At 39.5% G+C, this 23058-nt stretch overlaps 1 protein-coding gene across 3 annotated transcripts in view; it reads right to left on the bottom strand.

Annotated features, from left to right (window-relative positions):
- tecta (tectorin alpha) overlaps positions 1–23058 on the bottom strand; it is a 47649-nt gene that overhangs the window by 12295 nt on the left and 12296 nt on the right. For 2 of the 3 annotated variants that reach the window (XM_073860888.1, XM_055200573.2), the window contains 11 exons: positions 22441–23011; positions 21701–22350; positions 18693–18797; positions 15736–16279; positions 12573–12772; positions 10448–10828; positions 10078–10364; positions 9634–9914; positions 5708–5818; positions 4888–5090; positions 4395–4558 (listed from right to left, as the gene is read on the bottom strand). In XM_073860888.1, the coding sequence (XP_073716989.1) occupies positions 4395–4558; positions 4888–5090; positions 5708–5818; positions 9634–9914; positions 10078–10364; positions 10448–10828; positions 12573–12772; positions 15736–16279; positions 18693–18797; positions 21701–22350; positions 22441–23011 (3497 nt within the window). Of the gene's footprint in view, positions 1–4394; positions 4559–4887; positions 5091–5707; positions 5819–9633; positions 9915–10077; positions 10365–10447; positions 10829–12572; positions 12773–15735; positions 16280–18692; positions 18798–21700; positions 22351–22440; positions 23012–23058 lie in introns of those variants that run through there. The other variant, XR_012365462.1, reaches the window with a different exon arrangement.

Genomic DNA, 23058 nt, shown 5'->3' on the forward strand with positions numbered 1-23058 from the left:
GATTGGCTATAAGTGTGTTTTGGTAGTCGGCCCGTCTCCTTTTCCAAACCGTTTTTCAAACATCGTGGACTCCGCCTTTAAGTGTTCTCCAATGATGACACGTTTTTTTCCGGTGGGGGCTTCTCTATGCATTTAAAAAGCGAGGGGTGAGCAGTGGACTGAGCCGTTGGTTGCAATTCGCAACATCACCACTAGATGCCGCTAAAATTTACACACTGCACCTTTAAGGTATTTAAAATTATTTGCCATAGCATTAACACATTTTAATGACAAGTTAAATTTGTACCACTGTAGATGAGGTTAAGAAAAATATTTGTGATGCTATTATAAAACTATTTGACAGAGTATTAACACTTAATGACATTTAAATGACAGTTTAATGTAATGTTACCCATAAAGCTAGGTAGTTTCTTGAGTTTGATAAGTATTCTGCTATGTCATGTTTATGACAGATTTATAACAAGTTATGATGTATTGGTTTATGTCAAGTTTTCATAACAAAGACATCTCAAACAATGTCATCTTTGCATTAAAAATGACATAATTAAACAAATGACAAGTAAAAACAGCTTGTTTTATCAGGCTCTTATGTTTAGGTTCAGTAATTTAACTTTAATGGCAACGAAAAGGTTATTAGCAATTAGCCTTATTTTCCCAAATGTCCAATTAGTCATTTCATAAGGTTTGCATTTTTGGCAAAAACAACTTCTTTGGACAAGACATACTGTAGTAAAGATATGCAAAATCACTAAAGATGCAACTAGAAACATTGCAAATGATGAAAGTCAGAATGTAAAAATGAATGAACTGAATCACACATTTGGGGGCGCTGTGACACGTATGGCTACCACATTCCGGTTGTATTGAGGTCCAAGTACTCAAAAGGGACCCAAGTTTGAAAGTGATTCATGGAACGATATTGTTGCACTGCAAAAAATGACTTTCTTCCTTAGTATTTATGTCTTGTTTTCAGTAGAAATATCTAAAATTTTTTAAATCACAACGTATTTTCTTGATGAACAAAATTACCTAAGAAAATACGTCTAGTTTATGGACAAAAAATATACAATTTAAGTGAATTTAAACTTAAAAAAAAGCAAAAAATATCTGCCAATGGGGTGAGAATTAAAAAAAAAAGTTTTCTTTTTTCTTAAACACTTAAAGGAACAGTATGTAGGATTGTGGCCAAAACTGGTACTGCAATAACAAAACTTGTGGCTAAAACTGGTACTGCAATCACACAACTGTTGGCCAATACACAAAATGACAACATAAACATCAGTTGAGGGCTGCAAATGTCACTTTTTAAATGACAATATCCTGTTTGGACCACTGTATTTGAAATGAAAATGATTTCTTAATGTCTTGTGACATATTAGGGCCATTTTATGATGAATTGATATAAATTTCTTACATACTGTTCCTTTAATTTAAGCAAAATTTTCTTACTCCATTGGAAGATAATTTTGCTTGTTTAAAGCAAATTCACTTAAATTGTATATTTTTTGCCTAAAAACTAGAATTATTTTCTTAGGTAATTTTGCTCATCAAGAAAATACATCTTCATTTAAGAATTTTTAGAGATTTCATTTGAAAACAAGACAAAAATACTAAGTAAGAAAGTCATTTTTTGCAGTGTGGGATCACTTTCGGAGCAATTTTTTCTAAGTGATGAATGATAAACCATTGACAGCCAATCAAATCTATAAGGATGTCTATAATATTACTTAATGCTATTAAAAGTAAATGATTTGCACAAGTACTGCGGCATGCAAGCAACTTAAAATAAACGTATCATTATTGTCCAATGGTGTGAACGCAAATATAGTTATCGTTAAAATGTGAACGACTCTTAAATGTGGCATTTAGCGAATTTTGACAACTAACCAGTAATTTTGAATGGCCTGAGGCTGGGATTAAGTGGATTTGTGTCATGACTCTGATCTAATGGGTCGCCTGTTTGTGTTTTGACAGGTCGGCACATGCAGACACTCTCGCTGCTACTTATTTCCTTGGTGTCTGCTGTCTTGTGCGAGTCTGTCATTGTTCATGTTGGCATCGCCGCCTAGTCTAGTCTATCCTTGATCTAGTAATTAATTTAGTCTTGTTTATTCGCTGTGTTTTTCCCTACTGCCGTCTCCTGTCTCTCTACCAGGCTCCGGTGCTCTGCTCTGTCTCTACCTTTTGCAGACAAAAGTTCTGCTGCCATCTGCCACGGCCTCCCTGGCTGCGCTCAATATTTGTGCCTGCGCTTTTCACCGGCTGGCTTTCCAGTCATCAGCGAATGATACTAATTAATGTCTTTGTGTCAGTTTATTGTTTAAAATGGTCCGCAAATGTGCGTCTCATATATGTAACACGTGACCTTTCGACGTCATTACGTGAGGTCGAGCTGGGGCGTCACACGAACGGAGGAAGACGAGAAGTTGTGGTTTAAAAGTGCATATTTTTTATTTTTCTTGCCAAAAATGACAATTGTTTCGCTAGATAAGACCCTTATGCCTCGTTTGAGATCGTTTAGAGTACCATGAAACAGCAATTTTAAACTGCATTAAAACTGTTAAGTGTTGGGGTCCATTAAAGTCCTATAAAATTAGAAAAACCCTGGAATGTTTTCCTCAAAAAACTCAATTTCTTCTCGAATGAACAAAGAAAGGCATCAACATTTTGGATGACATGGTAGTGAGTAAATTATCTGGATTTTTTAAAGAAAATTGACTAATCCTTTAATATCCTAATGATTTTGGCATTTACAAAAAATTATACTTTTGACCAATACAATGTATTGTTGGCTATTGCTACAAATATAACCTGATGACTTATGACTGGTTTTGTTGTTAAGGGTCACATATTGTTAAAAACATGGTATTAACACAGTACAGTAACATAGTAATTGCTTGTGGTATATCAGTGGTTCCCAACCCTTTTCACTTCAAGGCCCCCTAGGTGCCCACAACAATACTTGAAAGCCCCCACTCACTCAATTTTTTCCACATAAAATTAAATAGAACTTGGAATGACTAGACAGATGTACACTCATCTAAAGAATTATTAGGAACACCATACTTATACTGTGTTTGACCCCCTTTCGCCTTCAGAACTGCCTTAATTCTACATGGCATTGATTCAACAAGGCGCTGAAAGCATTCTTTAGAAATGTTGTCCCATATTGATAGGATAGCATCTTGCAGTTGATGGAGATTTGTGGGATGCACATCCAGGGCATGAAGCTCCCGTTCCACCTCATCCTAAAGATGCTCTATTGGGTTAAGATCTGGTGACTGTGGGGGTCATTTTAATACAGTGAACTCATTTTCATGTTCAAGAAACCAATTCAAAATGATTCAAGGTTTGTGACATGGTGCATTATCCTGCTGGAAGTAGCCATCAGAGGATGAGTACGTGGTGGTCATAAAGGGATGGACATGGTCAGAAACAATGCTCAGGTAGGCTGTGACATTTAAACAATGCCCAATTGGCACTAAGGAGCCTAAATTGTGCCAAGAAAACATTCCCCACACCATTAAACCACCACCAGCAGCCTGCACAGTGGTAACAAGGCATGATGAATCCATGGTCTCATTCTGTTTACGCCAAATTCTGACTCTACCATCTAAATGTCTCAACAGAAATCGAGACTCATCAGACCACTCAACATTTTTCAGTCTTCAACTGTCCAATTTTGGTGTGCTCGTGCAAATTGTGGGCTCTTTTTCCTATTTGTAGTGAAGATGAGTGGTACCCGGTGGGGTCTTTTGCTGTTGTAGCCCAACCGCCCCAAGGTTGTGCGTGTTGTGGCTTCACAAATGCTTTGCTGCATACCTCGGTTGTAACGAATGGTTATTTCAGTCAAAGTTGCTCTTCTATCAGCTTGAATCAGTCGGCTCATTCTCCTCTGACCTCTAGCATCAACAAGGCATTTACACCAACAGGACAGCCGCATACTGGATGTTTTTCCCTTTGCACACCATTCTTTGTAAACCCTAGAAATGGTTGTGCGTGAAAATCCCAGTAAATGAGCAGATTGTGAAATACTCAGACCGGCTCGTCTGGCACAAACAACCATGCCACGCTCAAAATTGCTTAAATCACCTTTCTTTCTCATTCTGACATACAGTTTGGAGTTCAGGAGATTGTCTTGACCAGGATTACAGCCCTAAATGCATTGAAGCAACTGCCATGTGATTGGTTGATTAGATAATTGCATTAATGAGAAATTGAACAGGTGTTTCTAATAATCCTTTAGGTGAGTATATATTCGCTACTAAAATGGTCAAAAAATTAAGAAACATCTTAATTTTGGCTTGTTTAGCTTACTTTAATGCTAGTTTGTCTAATTTATCCAACACTCTTGAAAATCTGGTTGGGAAACACTTTGGTATATAACAGCTCACCTAAGCATGGGCTTTAGTACCGTCTCCAGGGAGATCTTTATGTCCAGTTCGTAAGCACAGGAGAACTCCACGTTGATGGTCTTATCACGCGTCACCACGTTCCCCGTGTTGTTCACACTCTCGATCCACACTGTGTTCTTGTACATAATGTGTGTTCCATTTGACTAAACTCACAAATACGCACACACACACAAACAAACATACACACATAAAGTTACTCTGAATTCACAATTTAATACACCCTTTGCATTGTTTGTACTATCCAACCATGCGTTTATTTTATGCATCTTTTCATCGCAAGCCTGTGCTTTTATTTCATTCTGCTACATACAAATGGAAGTGAACGTAATACAGTGATGTGTGATGAACCTTCTCCTGTACTTTAAGGGACAGTGCTTTTCATTCTGTCTCGAGAGGCCAAGCTGAGACTGTCTGAACTGAGACCGTCTGCTCTTGAACATTTGGTAATGAGAAAGCAGAGGGATTTGTTCACCTGTACAATGGAGCCACAGTGTCCTTTGGTATTATTGATGTGAAATGAGATGAAATCCTCTCCCTCGATACCAGCGCAGTGCTGGTCATTAATTCGCACGTCCTCCCTCTCGAAGCCCAGCTGGAACAGACGGCACTTAGAGATGGACACCTCCATCTGAGCGTGCTTACAGGTCACCTCTGCCTGGATGATGTCATCGTCATCTACATCAAAGCAAAAACTAGTCTTTCTCATGGTGCACCCCTCAAACTTCTATTTAAATACTAAAGGTTTTTATGACGTATAGGATCAATGCCAAATGGAAATCTGTAACAGCGTGATTAATAATAACAATGCTTATGTTTTCTTCAATGTAACATCTGATTTTGATGGCTTGAATAAACATTTGAGCGCATTTGAGATACTGTTGCTATGGTTACCTCATCACATGAACATGACCTTCTGTTTGCGGGCGTTTATTTGGCGAGGTAAAAATATAACATATAATAAAACAAAAATTCTAACAAAATATGTAAACTTAAATGTTTTATTACAGAAATGAAAATGTTGTTGTAAACCTGTATGAGTGACTACCCACTGACTTCCATAGTAGAAAAACCAAATACTATGGAAGTCAATGGGTACTGTCAACTGTGCGCTTACCATCATTCATCCAAATATCTTCTTTTGTGTTCAACAAAAAACAAAATGTTCATTTCTGGGTTTAACTGTACTGTAATCCAGCAATGCCCCCAAGCCAACTTACATCACTTTTTGACTAATTCATTTTATTGGACACCTTTGTTTAGTCATTTCAAGAGATCATAATAGTTTGTCTTACTAATTTCGGTGCTGGGAAGCTCAGGACAGCCACAAAGGTCTCCTCCGTTCTCCTGCTCACACGTGTTGTTCGAGCAGATCTCTCCAGCACAGGGGTCATAGATCCATTCTGCTAAAAACAGGTCCAGGTACAAAGTTAGCACACAGAAATTTTACATTTGCACATGTGATTTACTATAGACTTATTTTCTATACTATATATAACTACTGGAAACCTAAGCCTTACACAAGGACACCTAATTTGAGAAAGTCACTTTTATATGGGGTTTGAACATAATTGTGTTTCCTGTGTGTGTACTGTACACAACAACCCTATAATGATACAAATCTGCATTCTCCTTATTTTTAAATCCCCATAAAACCTCAATAGTCTCATGGGACAAACTGTTGACGTTTTCTGAGCAAACTGACATCACTTTGCGGAGGCCCTGCCCACAACCGTCCAAAGACCACAGTTGGGATATCATTTCTATTTTAAAGCATGATTTTTGAAAAACACATTTTTGAAAAGGGAGTCGGGCCGATTAGCAAAACACACTTGTAGCCAATCAGCAGTAAGGGGTGTGTTTTCTAACTGACTTCGTTGCCTGGGTTGCATATGTGCGGGTCGGGTCTATAAAAAGAAGGTCCAGATTCTGTTGGGGTAGGGGCGTGTTTGTTTAGGTGATTTCAAATGTCAACACTGGCTTTCAGAGATCATGCACCCCGCCTTTAAATCTTCTTTACATAATTCATTATCGCACTTTCATCATGTGATTGTCTTATTAAAAACGGTGTGTAGACAACAGTAAACGGCGAGGGAAGCAGCAGCTTATTTACAATTAAAGCTCACGTAACACACGCTGTTTCTGCATTTCTGATGTTAATCTGGAGTACCTATAGAGTAGTATGACATCCTTTATATCTCCGAAGAGTCTTTAGTTTAATCAGATTTATAAAAGAAAGATTAGCTTTACCGAATCTTTCCGATAACGTACGAAAAATGAAGAAGGAGGAGTTATACTGCGGGAGGAGCGAGTACGAGTCATGCAACACTATACCACACTGTTTAACTTATGATTCACTACATGTTTGTGTCATTTATATAATATGCACGCGACTATTTCCAACCTTAAGACAGAAGTCTTACTTACCGCGTGCAACTCGTCATGACCCGGTTGGGAAAATCCACCGCATCAAACACACACGCAAAACTCCGCTGCTACCCCGGATAATAAACTATATCCATTGTTTCCATAAGGCTGGATGTCTTCTCCTTACATCCAAAAACACACTTCTTCTTTCGTACCATTGTTGACTTTTGAAATTAAACAAAGCTGAGTGCCGTGATAAGCTGTTAGCAAGCTCTAGCGTCTCCCGCTGATTGACGGGTGGGCGGGGTTTTCTGGGGGAAGCCCATATAAAGAAGTGATACGTATCGAAAACCCCTGAAACGTCAGTTAGAACTGTAATCGAAAAAAACTTGCCGAAACTTGTACGAAACCTGGCGAAGTGCATTCGGCACAGAAATACTCTGTAACACGTCCAACTGCTGTTTTGACACTTTGCCTACGTTTAGCATGAGGAAACAACTCTATAACTGTGTTAATAAGTCGGAATGCTTGAAATACCATTGAACCCCCCCTTTAAAGAGACACACATAAAAACAGCACTTTTTCCTGCACACCCAAAAAGGGACCTTTCCAACATGTAAGGAATAAATGACGATGGGCCGTTGAATTATTAGAAAAATAATGCACACCCGAGGCGGTGATGCTGCCACGACGCAGCAGCCGTTGATTATTTATAAGAATTCAACGGCCCGGAGTAAATTATTCCGCTTATATTACGGTTACCAGACCTCAAGACATTGATCACATGATATATTTAAAGGGATTCATCTGGTTTTTGTACTTAAATCGCTATTGTGAGTAGGACTACTTCTTCCGCGTCTCATCCAACGGCTCTTTTGCTTGTTCCAAAACGTCATTTTAAAGCTGGCAATGGAGGCTTGAGCCGTTGGTAACATTCTAATGCAGTTATTAATAAAGTTATTAGAAAAAGAGCAAGAGCGACAGATAGAGAGAGAGAAAGAAATTAAAAGAGAGAGCGAACAAGAGAGAAAGGGCGAGGCTACCTCTGTGCGTCTCTAAACAGCGCTGTTTTTGCCTCATGTTGTCTTGTTGTCATGTTGTTTTTGTTAGTCCGTTATTACAGTAAACTATGCCAAGTGATATGGAACTGTAATGCAGTCAAGAGATTTGCCTGGAACTACGTTCACAATGTGTTTTCCAGAAAATAATTGCACACCTCAGAACGTTCATCAGATTCAAGCATTCAACTGACCCGTAGTATAAGGTATAATAAATGATCTAAAGGGTATTTGGACCCAAAACTTCCCAGGCACATTCTGGGGACACCTGAGACTAATATTACATTCTGAAAAATTGCCATATTAGGTGACCTTTAAAGGGCACATATTATGACCGTTTTTAAGATATGTGGTATGGGTCTCGGGTGTGCCTAGAATTTGTGTGTGATGTTTTGGCTCAGAATACCCCACATATCATTTATTATAGCATGTATAAACTGTCCCTATTTGGGTGTAAGAAAAAAGAGCTGTTTTCACGTCTGTACCTTCAAATGCAAATAAGCTACAGCTCCTTTCCAACAGACAGTGAGCGCTTTTGGTAAAAAAAAAACAGATCTGATTCTAGGGCTGGGTAAAAATATCGATTCATCAATGCATTGCAATTATTTGTTTCTTAATTCAATATCGATTCATCAAATCCTATGAATCGATTCAGCCCCCCCGGCCAGTGGCGGCGCTGTGGTCAACACTCTAGTGAGAGCGTTCAGCGTTGTACAAGACGCGCTTTATCAAAACAGAAAGATCAAAGATGACAAACAGCAGCACTTCTTTCAAGCCTGCACCATTAACGTGATCAAACATTAGTTATACTACACACATTATTTAAAAATATACTCTTATATTTTTACTTATTATTGAATCGACACCGAAGCAAGTAAATCAATATCGAATCAAAGCCGCAAGAATCGAAATCGAATCGAATTGTGAAATTCCTAACAATACCCATCCCTATCTGATTCCTATGAATACAGTCGCTTAAACTGATTTTGCCAAGTGAGAGACGTCCTCAGGGCAACATAATGTGTTGACCCAAGGACAACATTTTTCTAAATAAAACCTAAACCCACCCCAAACCCTAACCATAACCAAACCCTAAAATTAGAGGGACATGATAAGTGAAAAACAATGGTCTAGAAACAGCTAATCCCGGTTGTAAGCTTAAACTTAAAACAAACTGTAAACTTATTTCTGAAATCTGATCGGTTGATTGAAATGTTGTGCCAGGGTCAACGTAATCTTGCCCTGAGGACATCAACCACTTGGCAAAATCAGGAGAGCCGAATACAGTCTAAGACAGTTGTATCTTTAGCCGTATTCACGCTACAATGTGCTAACAAACACATTTAGAAAACTTTTGGGTAAAAATAACCAGTCAGTGGCAGTGGGCGGAGCTTTTTGTGATATCACATTAAAGGGACACTCCACGTTTTTTAAAAATATACTCATTTGCCAGCTCCCCTAGAGTTAAACATTTGATTTTTACCGTTTTGGAATCCATTTAGCTGATCTCCAAGCCTGGCGGTACCACTTTTAGCATAGCTAAAATTAGCATATTTTCAACAAAAGAAGTGTAGTGTCCCTTTAACAAGAGCATGTCTGATGAGACCGCTTTGGTTATTTGCATAATATGTGCCCTTTAAAGGATGAACCGACAACAGTTTGTCCTTATAGTATCTCACAACTACACACATCCAAACTGCCACTAAACTATACATTTTCCTTCTCATTCCCCAAACTTTCTAGTCCCTTTCTACACTTCTCCCCTTGTTATCCTGTAGGTGGCAGCGTCCCCTTACAGCAGTTCTCCTGGGTGATCCACTTGGTGGTGAGAGTGCCGAAAGAGCGGCAGGCTTCAGCGTAGGCCGCCATGGAGCCGCACACCTGGGCCTTACGGTGGTTATAGCAGCCATCCAGGTAGCAGGACTGATAGAAAGGGTGGGGGTCCAGAAGCCCGTGGCAGGGTTGGAAGAAACCTTTCAGATCTGTGAGTTTCAGGCAGTTGTCCTCTCCCTGAAGCTCCGAGATGGCTGTGTTATCACAGGACTGAGCCAGAGCTACGTACTGAGTCTCATCACAGCTACAGATGAGAAACGATGAGATTATGAGGATGATGGAAACATCATTTCCATTTGACTTAAAGTGCATTTGACTTACTATACATTTTCTCAGTATGTGTGTTCCTTTGGATCAAACCCATGACCTTTTGGGCTGCTAATGCAATGTAAATATGCTTTGCTAACCTGTTCTGCATGCCGTTGGTCTTCCAGCTCTGTGCCAGCTCCAGCGAGCTGACGGCAGGTTTGCCTCGTGACGTGATGTAATCGTCAGTGGGGTCTCCGTTGAAGTTCCCACAAAGTCCACACACTTTGTTCTGCAGCCGTGGGCCCATGGTGATGCTCAGCGTGTTGAAGCGGTTGTAGCGCACCTGGATGTCCTGGGGCGTATCGATCACCAGAAATCCCTCTGACGTGGACACTCGCGTCATCAAACCTGTGACGAAAGGCACGGACACCGGCGTTCCATTTACCTGTGGTGAAGAAAAAACGCTTCCTTTCTTAACGTCTTTATATACAGTAAATATATTGCATGCTCTGCTCAGATCTTCTCTACCTTGACCGTGTTTCCAGAGATGAGAATGTTCTCCTCGTTGATGTAGAGGTAAGCATGGGAGATGGTGGTCAGGTTTGGTGTGCTCCACTTGTCAAAATTGGCAATGAGCTGAAACGATAACTCTGGGAGCTTGTGACAGATTGTTGACAGGACGAAGGAGCAAGAGGCAGGGAGACGAAGAGACGCCCCGTCGAACGTACGAAAGACGCCACCGCCCGAAGCCACGCAGTGCTGGTTACGACGTGCAAAGCAGCCTCGCACGCCGTGACGCAAAACGCACTCCTCTTCTGCTTTACATCGCCGTGGGTCACACTGAATAAGATTACGGCCGATGCACTGACAGCGTTTGGTGCAGTCGCTGTTCCAGAACAACTGCTTTGGCTATGAGAGAAGGAGAGAGAGATTTTATTTTATTTTTATGGTGTTCTTCACTATTTTGTATTGATGTAGAGCAGCTTTTACCTCTGATGATAGCGTCCAGACAGTTTATACACTGCAAAAAATGACTTTCTTAGTATTTTTGTCCTAAAAATTCTTAAAGGATTAGTCCAAAAATCTTGATAACTTACTCATCACCATCGTCATTTAAAATGTTGATGTCTTTCTTTGTTCAGTCGAGAAGAAATTATGTTTTTTGAGGACAACATTCCAGGATTTTTCTAATTTTAATGGACTTTAATGGACCCCAACACTTAACAGCTTTAATGCAGTTTAAAATTGCAGTTTCAAAGGACTCTAAACGATCCCAAGCGAGGCATGGGGGTCTTGTGTAGCAAAGCGATTGTCATTTTGGCAAGAAAAATAAAAAATAGGCACTTTTAAACCACAACTTCTCATCTATCTTCGGTCCTGTGATGCACCAGCGCAACCTCAGGTAATTGCGTAATGCCGTGGAAAGGTCACGTGTTACATATATGAAACGCACATTTGCGGACCATTTCAAACAATAAACTGACACAAAAAAATTAATTAGTATCATTCGACATACAACAACGTCGGAACGGTCCTCTTTCTCCACACTTGTAAACACTGGGGCGTAGTATCACATACGTCATCCGTGACCTCTTGACGTGATGATGTATTACGTGAGGTTGCGTTAGCGTGTCAGATAAGTTGTGATTTAAAAGTGCACATTTTTTATTTTTCTTGCCAAAAATGACAATCGATTCCCTAGATAAGACCCTTATGATTTGGGATCGTTTAGAGTCCTTTGAGACTGGCATTTTGAACTGCATTGGGGCTGTTAAGTGTTGGGGTCCATTGGAGTCCATTAGGGTGAGAGAGATCCTGGAATGTTTTCCTCAAAAAAACGTAGTTTCTTCTCAACTGAACAAAGAAAGACATCAACATTTTGGATGACATGGTGGTGAAAATTGACTAATCCTTTAATGTAAGATGCAGTTTCTTGATAGTAGTCTGAAGTCTAGTTTTTAGAATAAAAATATAAAATTTCAATCAATTTGTGCTTAAAACAAGAAATAAAAAAACTGTGAATGGAGTAAGAAAAGTGTTTAAGAAAAGAGTAAACTTATTTCAAGATGAAACTTTCCACTCACGAGGAGCACTCGTCAAGCACTGGGGACCCAAATATAGCACTTACATATCATGAAAATCTGATTTTCCATGTTTAAGTGCTATAATTTGGTCCCCAGTGCTTCTATCAATCTAGAAAACATGAAAAAGAACAAACCAGTAACTAACTTTTGGTAAACCATTCACTGCTAGACTGTGAAAAAATATGTCATTGAAATTTGTCACCCCTTGTGATGTCAGAAGGGGATAATACCACCCCTTAATCTGCACTATCCAACCACAGCACTGCCATTTAAAGCAGATATCAGCTCATTTGCATTTAAAAGGAAACACTCAAAAACAGCACATTGTTGCTCACATCTATATGGTATTTGGAGCTAGAACTTCACATACATACTCTGGGGACACCAAAGATTTATTTGACATCTTAAAAAAGTCTTGTGAAATGTCCCCTTTAAACATGGAAAAAGTCAGATTTTTACGCTATGACCCCTTTAAACCACCAAATATTGACATCTAATATATCAGTATGGTTAAAAACCTGTACTGTCATCATACAGCTCCATGCAGATTATTGCAAAGCCCGTCTCACCTCATAGTATTTACCATCCGTGTAGCATCCGCAGTTTTGACTAAGAATGCAGCTCTTGCCGTTGAGCACATAGCCCAGATCACACTGGCATCCTTCGACGCAGTACTGGTTACAATCTCTCTGCCCACGTGCAGGAGCACACTGCGGCTGGCACACCATCAAACAGCTGGAATAATGACTGTTCATGGGGCACGACATCACTGAACACACACATACACACACAGTAAGCAAAACAGTAGGAGTACAGTGGATGGGTGAGTCTTCAGAAGTAAGAAGGGTGTATTGTATTTCGGTGTAAAGGTCTTATATGAATGTGTGCTTTCATGGGGCTTTGATTCTGATAAAGTGTCCTGTAGTTGTTCTGTTGGTGAAGCAGATCGGTTGTAAGTTAAGCCATCATGATTCACGGTTAGCCAGCATAACAGCAGGCATGTTGGAATTTAATGGTTCATCCAGCTAGAAACAATATTTGGATCTAAAAACTTATAACATGTTTATAAAGGTCTTTGTGTTTAAACTTTCCCTAAGACTCAAATTTGTTTTATAATACTGTGCCTTTTTTTAAAAAAATCTTGTTTTCCAGTACAAAAATCTTAAAAGGAATATTTCACTTCATAAAAAAACCCCAATAATTTACTTACCCCCACCATGTCATTCAAGATGTTTATGTCTTTCTTTCTTCAGTCCATAAGAAATTAAGTTTTTTTGAAGAAAACATTTCAGGATTAGATAGTGGGCTTTTGTGGACCTCAATGGTTTCAATGCCGTTTAAAATTGCAGTTTCAAAGCAGCTTCAAAGGGCTCTAAACAATTCCAACCGAGGCATAAGGGTCTTATCTAGCAAAACGCTTGTCATTTTCCCACAAAAAAGTACTTTTTAACTACAACTTCTCATCTGGCACTAGCCGTGTGATGCTCCAGCGTGACCTTATGCGAAACTACCCCGCTCCAGGGTTTACAAGTGTGGAGAAAGACTGTTCCGACATTGTTGTATGTGAAATTATAAAAATAATGTCTTTATGTCAGTTGTATTGTTTAAAATGATCTGCAATGTGTGTTTCTCATATGTAACGCATGACCTTTCGATGTGATTACGTAATACGTAAGGTCGCGGTGGGACGTCACATGGCAAGTGCAAGACGAGAAGTTGTGGCTTTTTTTTACAATCGTTTCGCTATATAAGACCCTTATGCCTCAGTTGGTATGGAAGTCAATGACTACAGACAACTGTGTGCTTACCAACATTTTTTGGGTAAACTTTCCCTTTAAGATATTATCTTGTATTATGAAAAAAACCTATCACAGTTAAAGGGACAGTTCATCCAAAAAATGAGAATTCTGTCATTATTTAATCATCCTGAAGTTGTTACAAACTTGTATTAATTTCTTTGTTTTGTTGAACACAACGGAAGATATTTGTAATCAAGCAGGAAACCAATGACTTCCATAGTAGGAATGAAAAATATTATGGAAGTCATTGGTGCTCAAAAATGATTTGGTTACAAACATTGCTCTAAATGGGTTATTTGGGGTTCAGCAGAACAAAGAAATCGATAAAGGGTTGTAAGTTAATGATGACAGAATTTTCATTTTTGGGTAAATTATCCGTTTAGGTTAAGTTATGCTCAAAACAAGAAAAAAACTGCTAATGGAGTAAGAAAAATATACTTGAATAAAGAGGTAGAACTAAATTCAAGGTTTTTTTTCTTGGCGGATCATTGCCAGATTTTTTTATTCTTGTTTTAAGCTTAAACTCACTAAATGTTGATGATTTTGTTCAGAAAACAAGACTTAATATCCGATGTCGTTTTGCTTTTCAACTCAATTTATCTCAATTTAAAAAAAATGTTTTTGAATTTGTACTAGAAAACAAGACAAAATACTTTTCAGTGTGCACTTTGCAAAACCCTACTGCTACAATGCTATGGGTTAATAGTGTTTATTATGATTGGTAAATGCTTTCAAAGGTTTTCTGAGATTTTTTTCTATTCTCTAAATACCAAAATTGAAAAGTCAAAAGAGCCCACCTGCCGGTCTCTACACTGTTCGAAAAAAGATACAAAAGCTGCCACTGGAATGGTGTCTATTAAAAATGTGCTAATATGTACCATTTAGGTACAGATATGTAGGTTTAAGGTACCAATTTGCCTTTAGGTAAAAAGGTGTTCCCTTTGTATAAGGTACCACCCCAGAGGAGGTACGTTTGGATGGTGAGGGGCATAAAATCTGTCATAATCAATTATTATCCATCATTTCATATTTTAATGATAATAACACATTTAATATTTCTGTTTTCGATCACATTTTAATTAACTATTTTAATCTAGAATTAAAGAAATTCCTCTATAGTTACACTGGAGTGTAATAAACTTCAGCAATGCTGCGCAGATGTATCAGCTTATGACATCAAAGTATCGCCAGGGTTTTGAGACCAATGCTTACTAATTTCTCTTTCAAAATTTAATGTAGATCAGTCTGTGGCTGTGCAGCGCTTCATTAAAGGTACAGTGTGGGACTTTTGACAGAAATGCAATAAAATATACATTACTATATAATCAGTGGTGGGTAAAGACCTTACTAAATGAACTGTATTGTTATTATTACCTTAGAATGAGACGTTTTTATCTACATACACATGGAATTCGCCATTTCACGCCGCAAATATAAAGCTCTATAAAGCGTGATTTGTCACTACGTTGACTCAGATGATGAGGTGTTTGTCCTGTGATGGCTACTGTCGCTTCTCTATGCGTTTCGAAAGGGAAGGGTGAGGGGTCTTACCCCTAGATGCTGCTAAAAACCTACACAGTGGCCCTTTAAGTCAAAGGTACCCTTGCCACCATTACATTTACAAGTTACAATGAATTGCCCTCAGTGTAATCTGTCAAAATGACAGATGACTTTCAGATTTTTTGTCACTGCAACAAAAAATGTTTAGGTAACGCGACCTCTGTGCCCCAGTGACTGTATGATCTGGTTCCTAGATGTGTTCGTCAGTATAGGTCTATACTGTAGGTTTTCCCTTTAATTACCCACCCGGTGAAAATTGTTTACTTGATTGGTTGAAAAGTATAGCCCACAATTTTAAAAGCAAACATTTAGTATAGCAACAAGTGTTTGCGGTAGTAACAATAATGATGAGAAGATCAAAAGTTTCTCTCACCACATGGTGTGGAACTTCTCCAGCCAATCAAAGACACTCCTTGTGTCTGACAGGTGCTGGCATAAATCTGCAGCCAATTACAGATGATCTCTCTTGCTCCCTGGTCCATACACGTATCCTGCAGACAGCTCTGGTAGAAGTACGCCGGTGCAACTTTGCTGTGGCAGCGTGCGAACACACCTCCTCTGTCTATTATAAGTCCACACAGTCTCACTGCCTCGGGTTCGACATACACGTACAACCCTTCGGCAAGGTGGAAACGGTTTCCCGGGTTACCGTCCGTGTCGATGTTACCGACGGCATCGGTTACTTGCGCGGGTGCCGCCACCTCAGCAGGCAGTCCTCGCTCAGCCAATCCACAACGAGGGCAAGAGTCACCACATCCCACTTGGCAGAAGGTATCACGGTCCGCCCATGTCATCGCCCATTCACTGACACCCAGAACTGGGCCAGAAATGGGCATTCCTTGGCAAAGCCCACAGGTGGCGTTAAAGAGACTACGGGGAAGAGTGAGGAGCAGAAGAGTGTTCCAGTCAAACGCTACCTGTGGAGATATTATTTAGGCATCATACAAAAATAATGACAAGCTGGTCACATGGTAAACTTAGGATTCTGTGTTTTATTGTATATATGACAAAAGAATGGGACCCTGCCTTAAATCATCTGATGTAATGTAAAGAACATTCTATGAAAATATAACCTTTATATATTTAATATTGACTAAGTGAGTTCATGTCAAAGAAGAAAATCAATGCGTGAAATCAATTTTGATGCTCCTAAATCTCATCATTAGATTATGCAGGGTTCCCACACCTTATTCATATTCAATCATATTCAAGGACCTATCAAGGACTTTCCAGGTCTAATACCCTCAAATTCAAGGACTAAATGTGGGGACACATTTCAAGTGAGAGCAAGCTTACATCGTGTTACCTTTTAAGATACATTGTTACCCTTTCGAGGGAACTTGCACTGCGGTGACACTTTGGGGACGCCTCCAGTGCTAAGTGCGTATGAATGTGTATATCAAATTCAACCAATGGTGAGGCTAAACGACAAAGACAGGAGCTGTTTCTCAAAACCAAGTACGCCAAACTCGGACTTGTGTCCTTCGTAGTTCGAACTTGCAAGTTCAGACTCGAAAGAACGAACTCCTGACGCGAAATGCCTTCTGGGAAACTTCGCTGTCATAAGTCCACACAAGTCTCCTCTGATGCATCCCATAGATATGTACACTAGATGTCGCCTTGGCTACGGCAGTTCATTGGACCGAATGCGTCAAACATAGCCGCCCTCTTGAAACAGGGGAATCCCGCATCAGCGTCATTGTAGGCAATGGTGTAACGGAAATAAAATCACCATAAATAGTCATGAATGCGATTTTCTATGTTTTCTTTTGGTTCGTTTCAACAGTCAGACATATATTTAGCATTGGGTCAAGAAAAAAATTAAAGTTTAAAAATTTTGAAAATCGACTTTTTCTAACTGTAATGCATAGTGCTAGTAGGTCTAACATCCATACGCAGCACAAAAGTCCGGCATCTTTCATGAATTCGAAGTACAGGCGGAGATAGCAGCTTTACCCAGATACTTCCTATGACAAGACCCCTGTCCTAAGATGGCGGCGGTTTTGACGCATGCTCAGAACCCCAAGGCGACATCTAGTGTATATATCTATTGCTGCGTTCCAGAGCCCATCCAAACCAGTGGGATGTAGGACTTATCCTAGCTCCAACTAGGAAAAGTGCACTGGAATGCCTGTTGAAGTGGAACCTCCTACCGGCGAACTCGGGGGAGTTCGACCTACCCCGACTTCAGAAAAAAAAGTCGGAGGACAATGGCGGCGCCCATAGATCGCGTCGTCGTGAGAGGAAATCTTCAAGGAATAGACTATAAATTGTACTTCTCTGCTTGTAGGGTTGTTTTAGACACTGTAATTTTAACACAACTTATTTTTTTATATTATGGCGTGATATTATGTCGTTATTATCTGTTATCATGAAACTACGGTAAAAATATACCAAGTTACTTAGAGACATGCAGCGCTTTTATATAATGGCTCCAGAACACTTTGTAAAGATGTTTAACTTGATGTTTTACTGTAGTGTGAACTGCACAGTTCGGACCGACGTTTAAAAGTTATGTAGTCTGTACGAGCCTTAAGGTCGGTCGTCCATGTTTTCTGTTTACGTTCCACTTCAAATGCCTGGAACGCTTTAAAGTAGGAGCTAGGACACTTCAAGAAGGATAAGTCCCACGTCCCACTGGTTTGGATGGGCTCTGGAACGCAACATGTGATGCATCCTCGATAAAATGGGCGGGTCAAGAACACATCCGGGGATTTTATGTGAACTTGGGCTTGATGCGAACTTTGAATTGGAACAGTACTTGGGCCGCGACTGATGACGTTTCACAAGTCCACAAGAACGCAAGTACAGACAAGAACGCATATTGAGAAACGGCTAGGGTGACGCGGGAGCCAGGAAGTATATCGCTATCTGAAATATTGCCAAAGACGGCGTTACAGGGACGCAGGAAGTATGGCAAGGGAGATGCAGCGTCTCGTTCCCTTCTCAGGGAACAACATTTACATACGTAACACAACTATTCAAAAAAGCATTTTGGTATGAATCAACATTCGCATACTGAAGATATAAGCAGTTAAAGCAAACAGTTTAGCATGTGTGCTTAAAAAGTGTTAAATTTTTATGATACGATCCTACACTACACATGGAATAATATGGAATACAGAAAAATTCTTGCATAAAATAAATTCAAGCACTTTCAATGACCTTGAATTCAAGGCCTTGAATTTTTTTCCCCCAGATTCACAAACTTACAAGGATTTCAAGGACCCGTTGAAACCCTGATTATGAAACTTTAACCTGGATTTCACATGCAAGATCACAAATATCAAAGTTTGGTGATATCGGTGTATAAAATAGTTTGCACTTTACCTTTAGGCCAAAGTCTGTTTCCACAAGTAACTGGAGACCAAGGGTATAGATATTAACCTTCGCAGGACCAAGTTTTATAGGTAGATACAAGCGCTCCTTATTCACCTTAAAAAAAGATAAGAAATAATGGTCATGTGCTCTTGGTCATGTTTGTTTTATTTCAGATGAATCAAGAATTTGATAATCTAATAAAAAGACCAGCTAAAACCAGCATAAAAATTGGCCAAAACTCCTCTAACACCAGCCTGCTACACCAGCTAAAGCCAACCAGGTTAGCTGGTTTTTTTCAGTAGAGTTAAGGGCCGTTCACGTTATAACGATAACAATGACTATGAAAATATAGTTTTAAAAATCGTTTTATATTATAGAAAATAGCGGAGTTCACACCACATAACAATAAAGATACAATGAACGATATAATTGGGATCATATTCTGATCACTTTTCCCCCGCCTGATGAACGAATACACCATTGACAGCCAATCAAATCTATTTGAACTTCAAGTGCACGCGCATTTGAAATAACAGTGGAGAAGCTCATTGCTGAGGTCCATAACATAAAATTACCTCAGGTAGGCCTATCCAGCGCTGATGCTGATGCTGTGAAATTGAATACGTAAATTAATGCTTTTCCCTACTACGCTGACTACGTTAAAATGTAAGATATTAGATTAGGCCTACGCAAACTATTAGATTCACACTGTTTGAGTTACGCAAACGCAGCGTGTTGAAGACATCTGCTAGTTACCCGCTGTGTAAATGCAACAAGAACAGCATGTTTACATATTCAGTGGAATGTAAAACCCTGCAAACGTTTTTATGACTAAAAAATTATCGAATAGTATAGTTAGTTAATGGCAAGTGATTTGCGCGAGTGCCGCGCGCGTAAGCGAATTAGCATAAATGTATCGTTATCATCCGGTGATGTGGACGCTAATAGTTATCGTTATAATGCGAACGGCCCTTTATTCCCTCCCTTTTATTTCTTAATCAATCTCTTGTTCATTGTCTAACACAACACTTGATGACTCTGTCTCTCACTTTCTATCTTGTTTTTCTTCTCCTCTCAATCTTTATTTGATCTGAAGTTCTTCAGATCTTCAGATGGTGTTGTGAAGCCATTCCAGACATCAGTCAGTTGTAAGTTTCTCTCTGTATCCGCTCCACTGTGCTAACAGACGCTTGCTGAAATGTTATACCTCCACCTGAAAAAGCTGGAGTGTTCTCCTCTATTTAGCTCCTCTGTCCAGTGGATTAAAATAACTTTGTGTCATAAAAATCGAGGAGCTTGACCTTCAAAATGTGTGGATTTATTGTGCTCTACAATTACAGATGAATTATCCAAATTAGTTTTGGCTGGGGGATTATATCTGTACATTCATTGCATAAAAAACAGGTTGTCCGTGTGACTCAAGAAGACTTGCAAACTTAACACAAAATACTATTTTAAATATGGCAGCTTTAAAGGAATAGATCACCAAAATATGAGCCATATTGTCTTATAATTTACATAACACGTTTATGACTTCGTTTTCTTCAGTTGAACACACATAATCTCTTTTATTTATTTAATATTAATGCCATTCCAGCATCCTTGATTTTCATTTATGGTGAGTAATGGTTAATGCAGTGGTTCTTAAACTTTTTAGCTTTTTTTAACAAAAAAAAACTGTTCTAAAACTCAACTTTTAATTAAACAAAACATATTAAATGATAGAAAGTAGTGCTGTTGGTTAGTAGCCTAATTTCTATAGGTTTAATTGCACAGAATTCATGATAAATTAATTTATTTGATAAAATGTCATAAAACTGGGGCCCCCCTGGCACCATCTCGCGGTCCCCCCTGGGGACCCCGGCCCCCAGTTTGAGAACCACTGGGTTAATGCACACAAAAGTTGATCCATACATTAGTTGTTAGGAAAGGACAATATTAGGCCTAGGACAATTGGATACAACTATTTGAAAATCTGGAATCCAAGGAAGCAAAAAAAATCTAAATACTGAGAAAATTGCCTTTAAAGTTGTCTAAATAAAGTACTTAACAAAACATATTACAAATGATAATGCATGTTGATATATTTATGGTAGGAAATTTACAAAATATCTTCATTGAACATGATCTTTACTTAATATCCTAATGATTTTTGCATACAAGAAAAGTCTATAATTTTCAAATCACATTTGGTTACATTTGTGAGGAAAAAAACAAATAAAATGTGTAATTTATTTAGGGATCATTATGTCATATATTCGTAGCAACACAGAGATTAAAGTGGTAAGTTCAAATAACAACATCAAATCTCATTGGCTCTTACGTGTCTTGTGACTAGTTGTCATATGCGTGTTTTGTTATGGGATATGCGGGAACCCATGAGATGCCATTTTATATTCTATATTATTGTCTAAAATATGTTTTAAATATATGCTAAATACATGTTTTGAATTTCAAAATATATTAACTTTTAACTGCCATACTGTATATCAACATACATTTCCAAATGTATTTCAGGGGAAATATAGTGGTGAAAAATGCATTTTTGTAAACATGTTACAAAATTTATTTCAGCAAATATTTTGTGGCCATTTTTGAAATATATTTAAAGTAAAATTTGAAAATATATTTTTTGAAATAACTATCCTGATTTGAACTAACTATCCTGATCTCTATGTTGCCACGGATATGTATGATCCCTAAATACGCTCAAAATTTTAATAATTTTCTCTAACAAATGCATAATTTTGTTTCAGAAGACATTTATTAATCCACTAGAGTAATCTGGGTTACTTTACAGATGAATGCATGTGCTTTTAGTGCTTCATCATGATGAACCCCATATAAGAAAATAATATGATTGCATTTTAATACAAAATTCATTTTTAGTGTTCAACTGCAAAAAGGAAGTCACATACATGTTGGATGGCATGACGGTGTGTAGTTTATGAAAAAATATACATATATTTACATTATTCAGTCTTTACATCCAGGACAACAACTTTCCCACGTCTTACCGTGACTGTGTGCTTGAAGCTTCGAGACACCTCAATCTCATATCCGTAGACCTCCAGTACAAATCCCCGCACCCATATAGCCTGGCCTGTGTCTCTCTCCTCACTCCGAACCGAGACTTGGAACCTAGGCAGTCCGCCCGGAACCATCTCTGCACTGTCCCATCCGTCAGATCCATACTCGTCCCCTTCTCCACACTCAGTAGTGGCAAGACGAAGAGTGCAGCTGCTCTGGAGGTCAAATGGAACGCCTCCAAATGGTAAAAAGTGGCCATATCCAGCAACAACACACATGGCTTCTGTCCTCGGCTGACAGAAAAACAAACCATCGCTCTCCTGGCAGTACTCCTCCGGATGGCAAGGTGAAAAGGTGCAGTAGACGCTGTTATCCGTTCCATTACAGAAGCAGCGCTCTTGACACTCCCAGTCTGTCCAGAATGTCTCGTTGGTGGCCATTTGGCGGCCCAAGTAGAAGCAGCCGCAGTCGCTGCGTGACACACAGAGGCCGTCACGCAACGCAAAGCCCTCCTCGCACTGGCAGCCCTCCGAGCATGGCAGAGGACATGGCTCCTCGGGATCATCCAGGTTGGAGCAAGTGAGAGGGCACGCAGATGTACAGTCATCGAAATGACTATTCTCGGGACAGGGTAAAGCTAAAAACAGAGTGAAAGAGGAGATCACTTAATGGTAATGGCAAGAAAGTAACAATGTAATTACAACCAATTGGATTGATTCTCTCTTACGGCAGTTGGTCGCACTCCTCCAAGCTCCCAGATTGATCTGAGCATCCTGGCAAGAGGAGGCATACGCCTGCAGGGAGTTGCAGAGTGCAGACCGGTTTCCCTCTCGAACACACATGTTATAGAGACAGTTCCGGAAGAAGGGAGAGGGGTTAACAGCAGTGTGGCAGGCCAGGAATGAGCTGTTTCCCGGGTCGTTGATGTTTCCGCACATCCACGGACTCTGGTACAGCCTTAAATCTGTACACATACGGTACAAGTCCTCACAATCACCATTGCAGGTCAAATCGTCCGCGATGGCTTTCCAGCCTTCAATAAACTGGTCAGGGGAATCGGCCTGCCTGCCACTGGGAAGACGGAGGTCGTCAATGGGATCACCGTTGAAGAAACCGCAGAGACCACAGGTGGTGTTGTAAAAAAGGGTGGACAGGGTGATGTTTAAGAGGCCTTGACGTGAGTATCGGGCCCGGACGAGGCCGCTCCATTCAATCACTGTGGAATTACCAGAGAAACGGTATATCATGAGAGGCTCCACTGGATGGACATAAGGAAGAATCACCGGTTCGCTGTTTACCTAGGTGGGGAGGAGAGAAAAAGCATCATCAGTTCATTTTATACACT

The sequence above is a fragment of the Misgurnus anguillicaudatus genome, chromosome 22 (assembly GCF_027580225.2).
Source record: "Misgurnus anguillicaudatus chromosome 22, ASM2758022v2, whole genome shotgun sequence".
In the NCBI taxonomy this organism is placed as follows: Eukaryota; Metazoa; Chordata; class Actinopteri; order Cypriniformes; family Cobitidae; genus Misgurnus; species Misgurnus anguillicaudatus.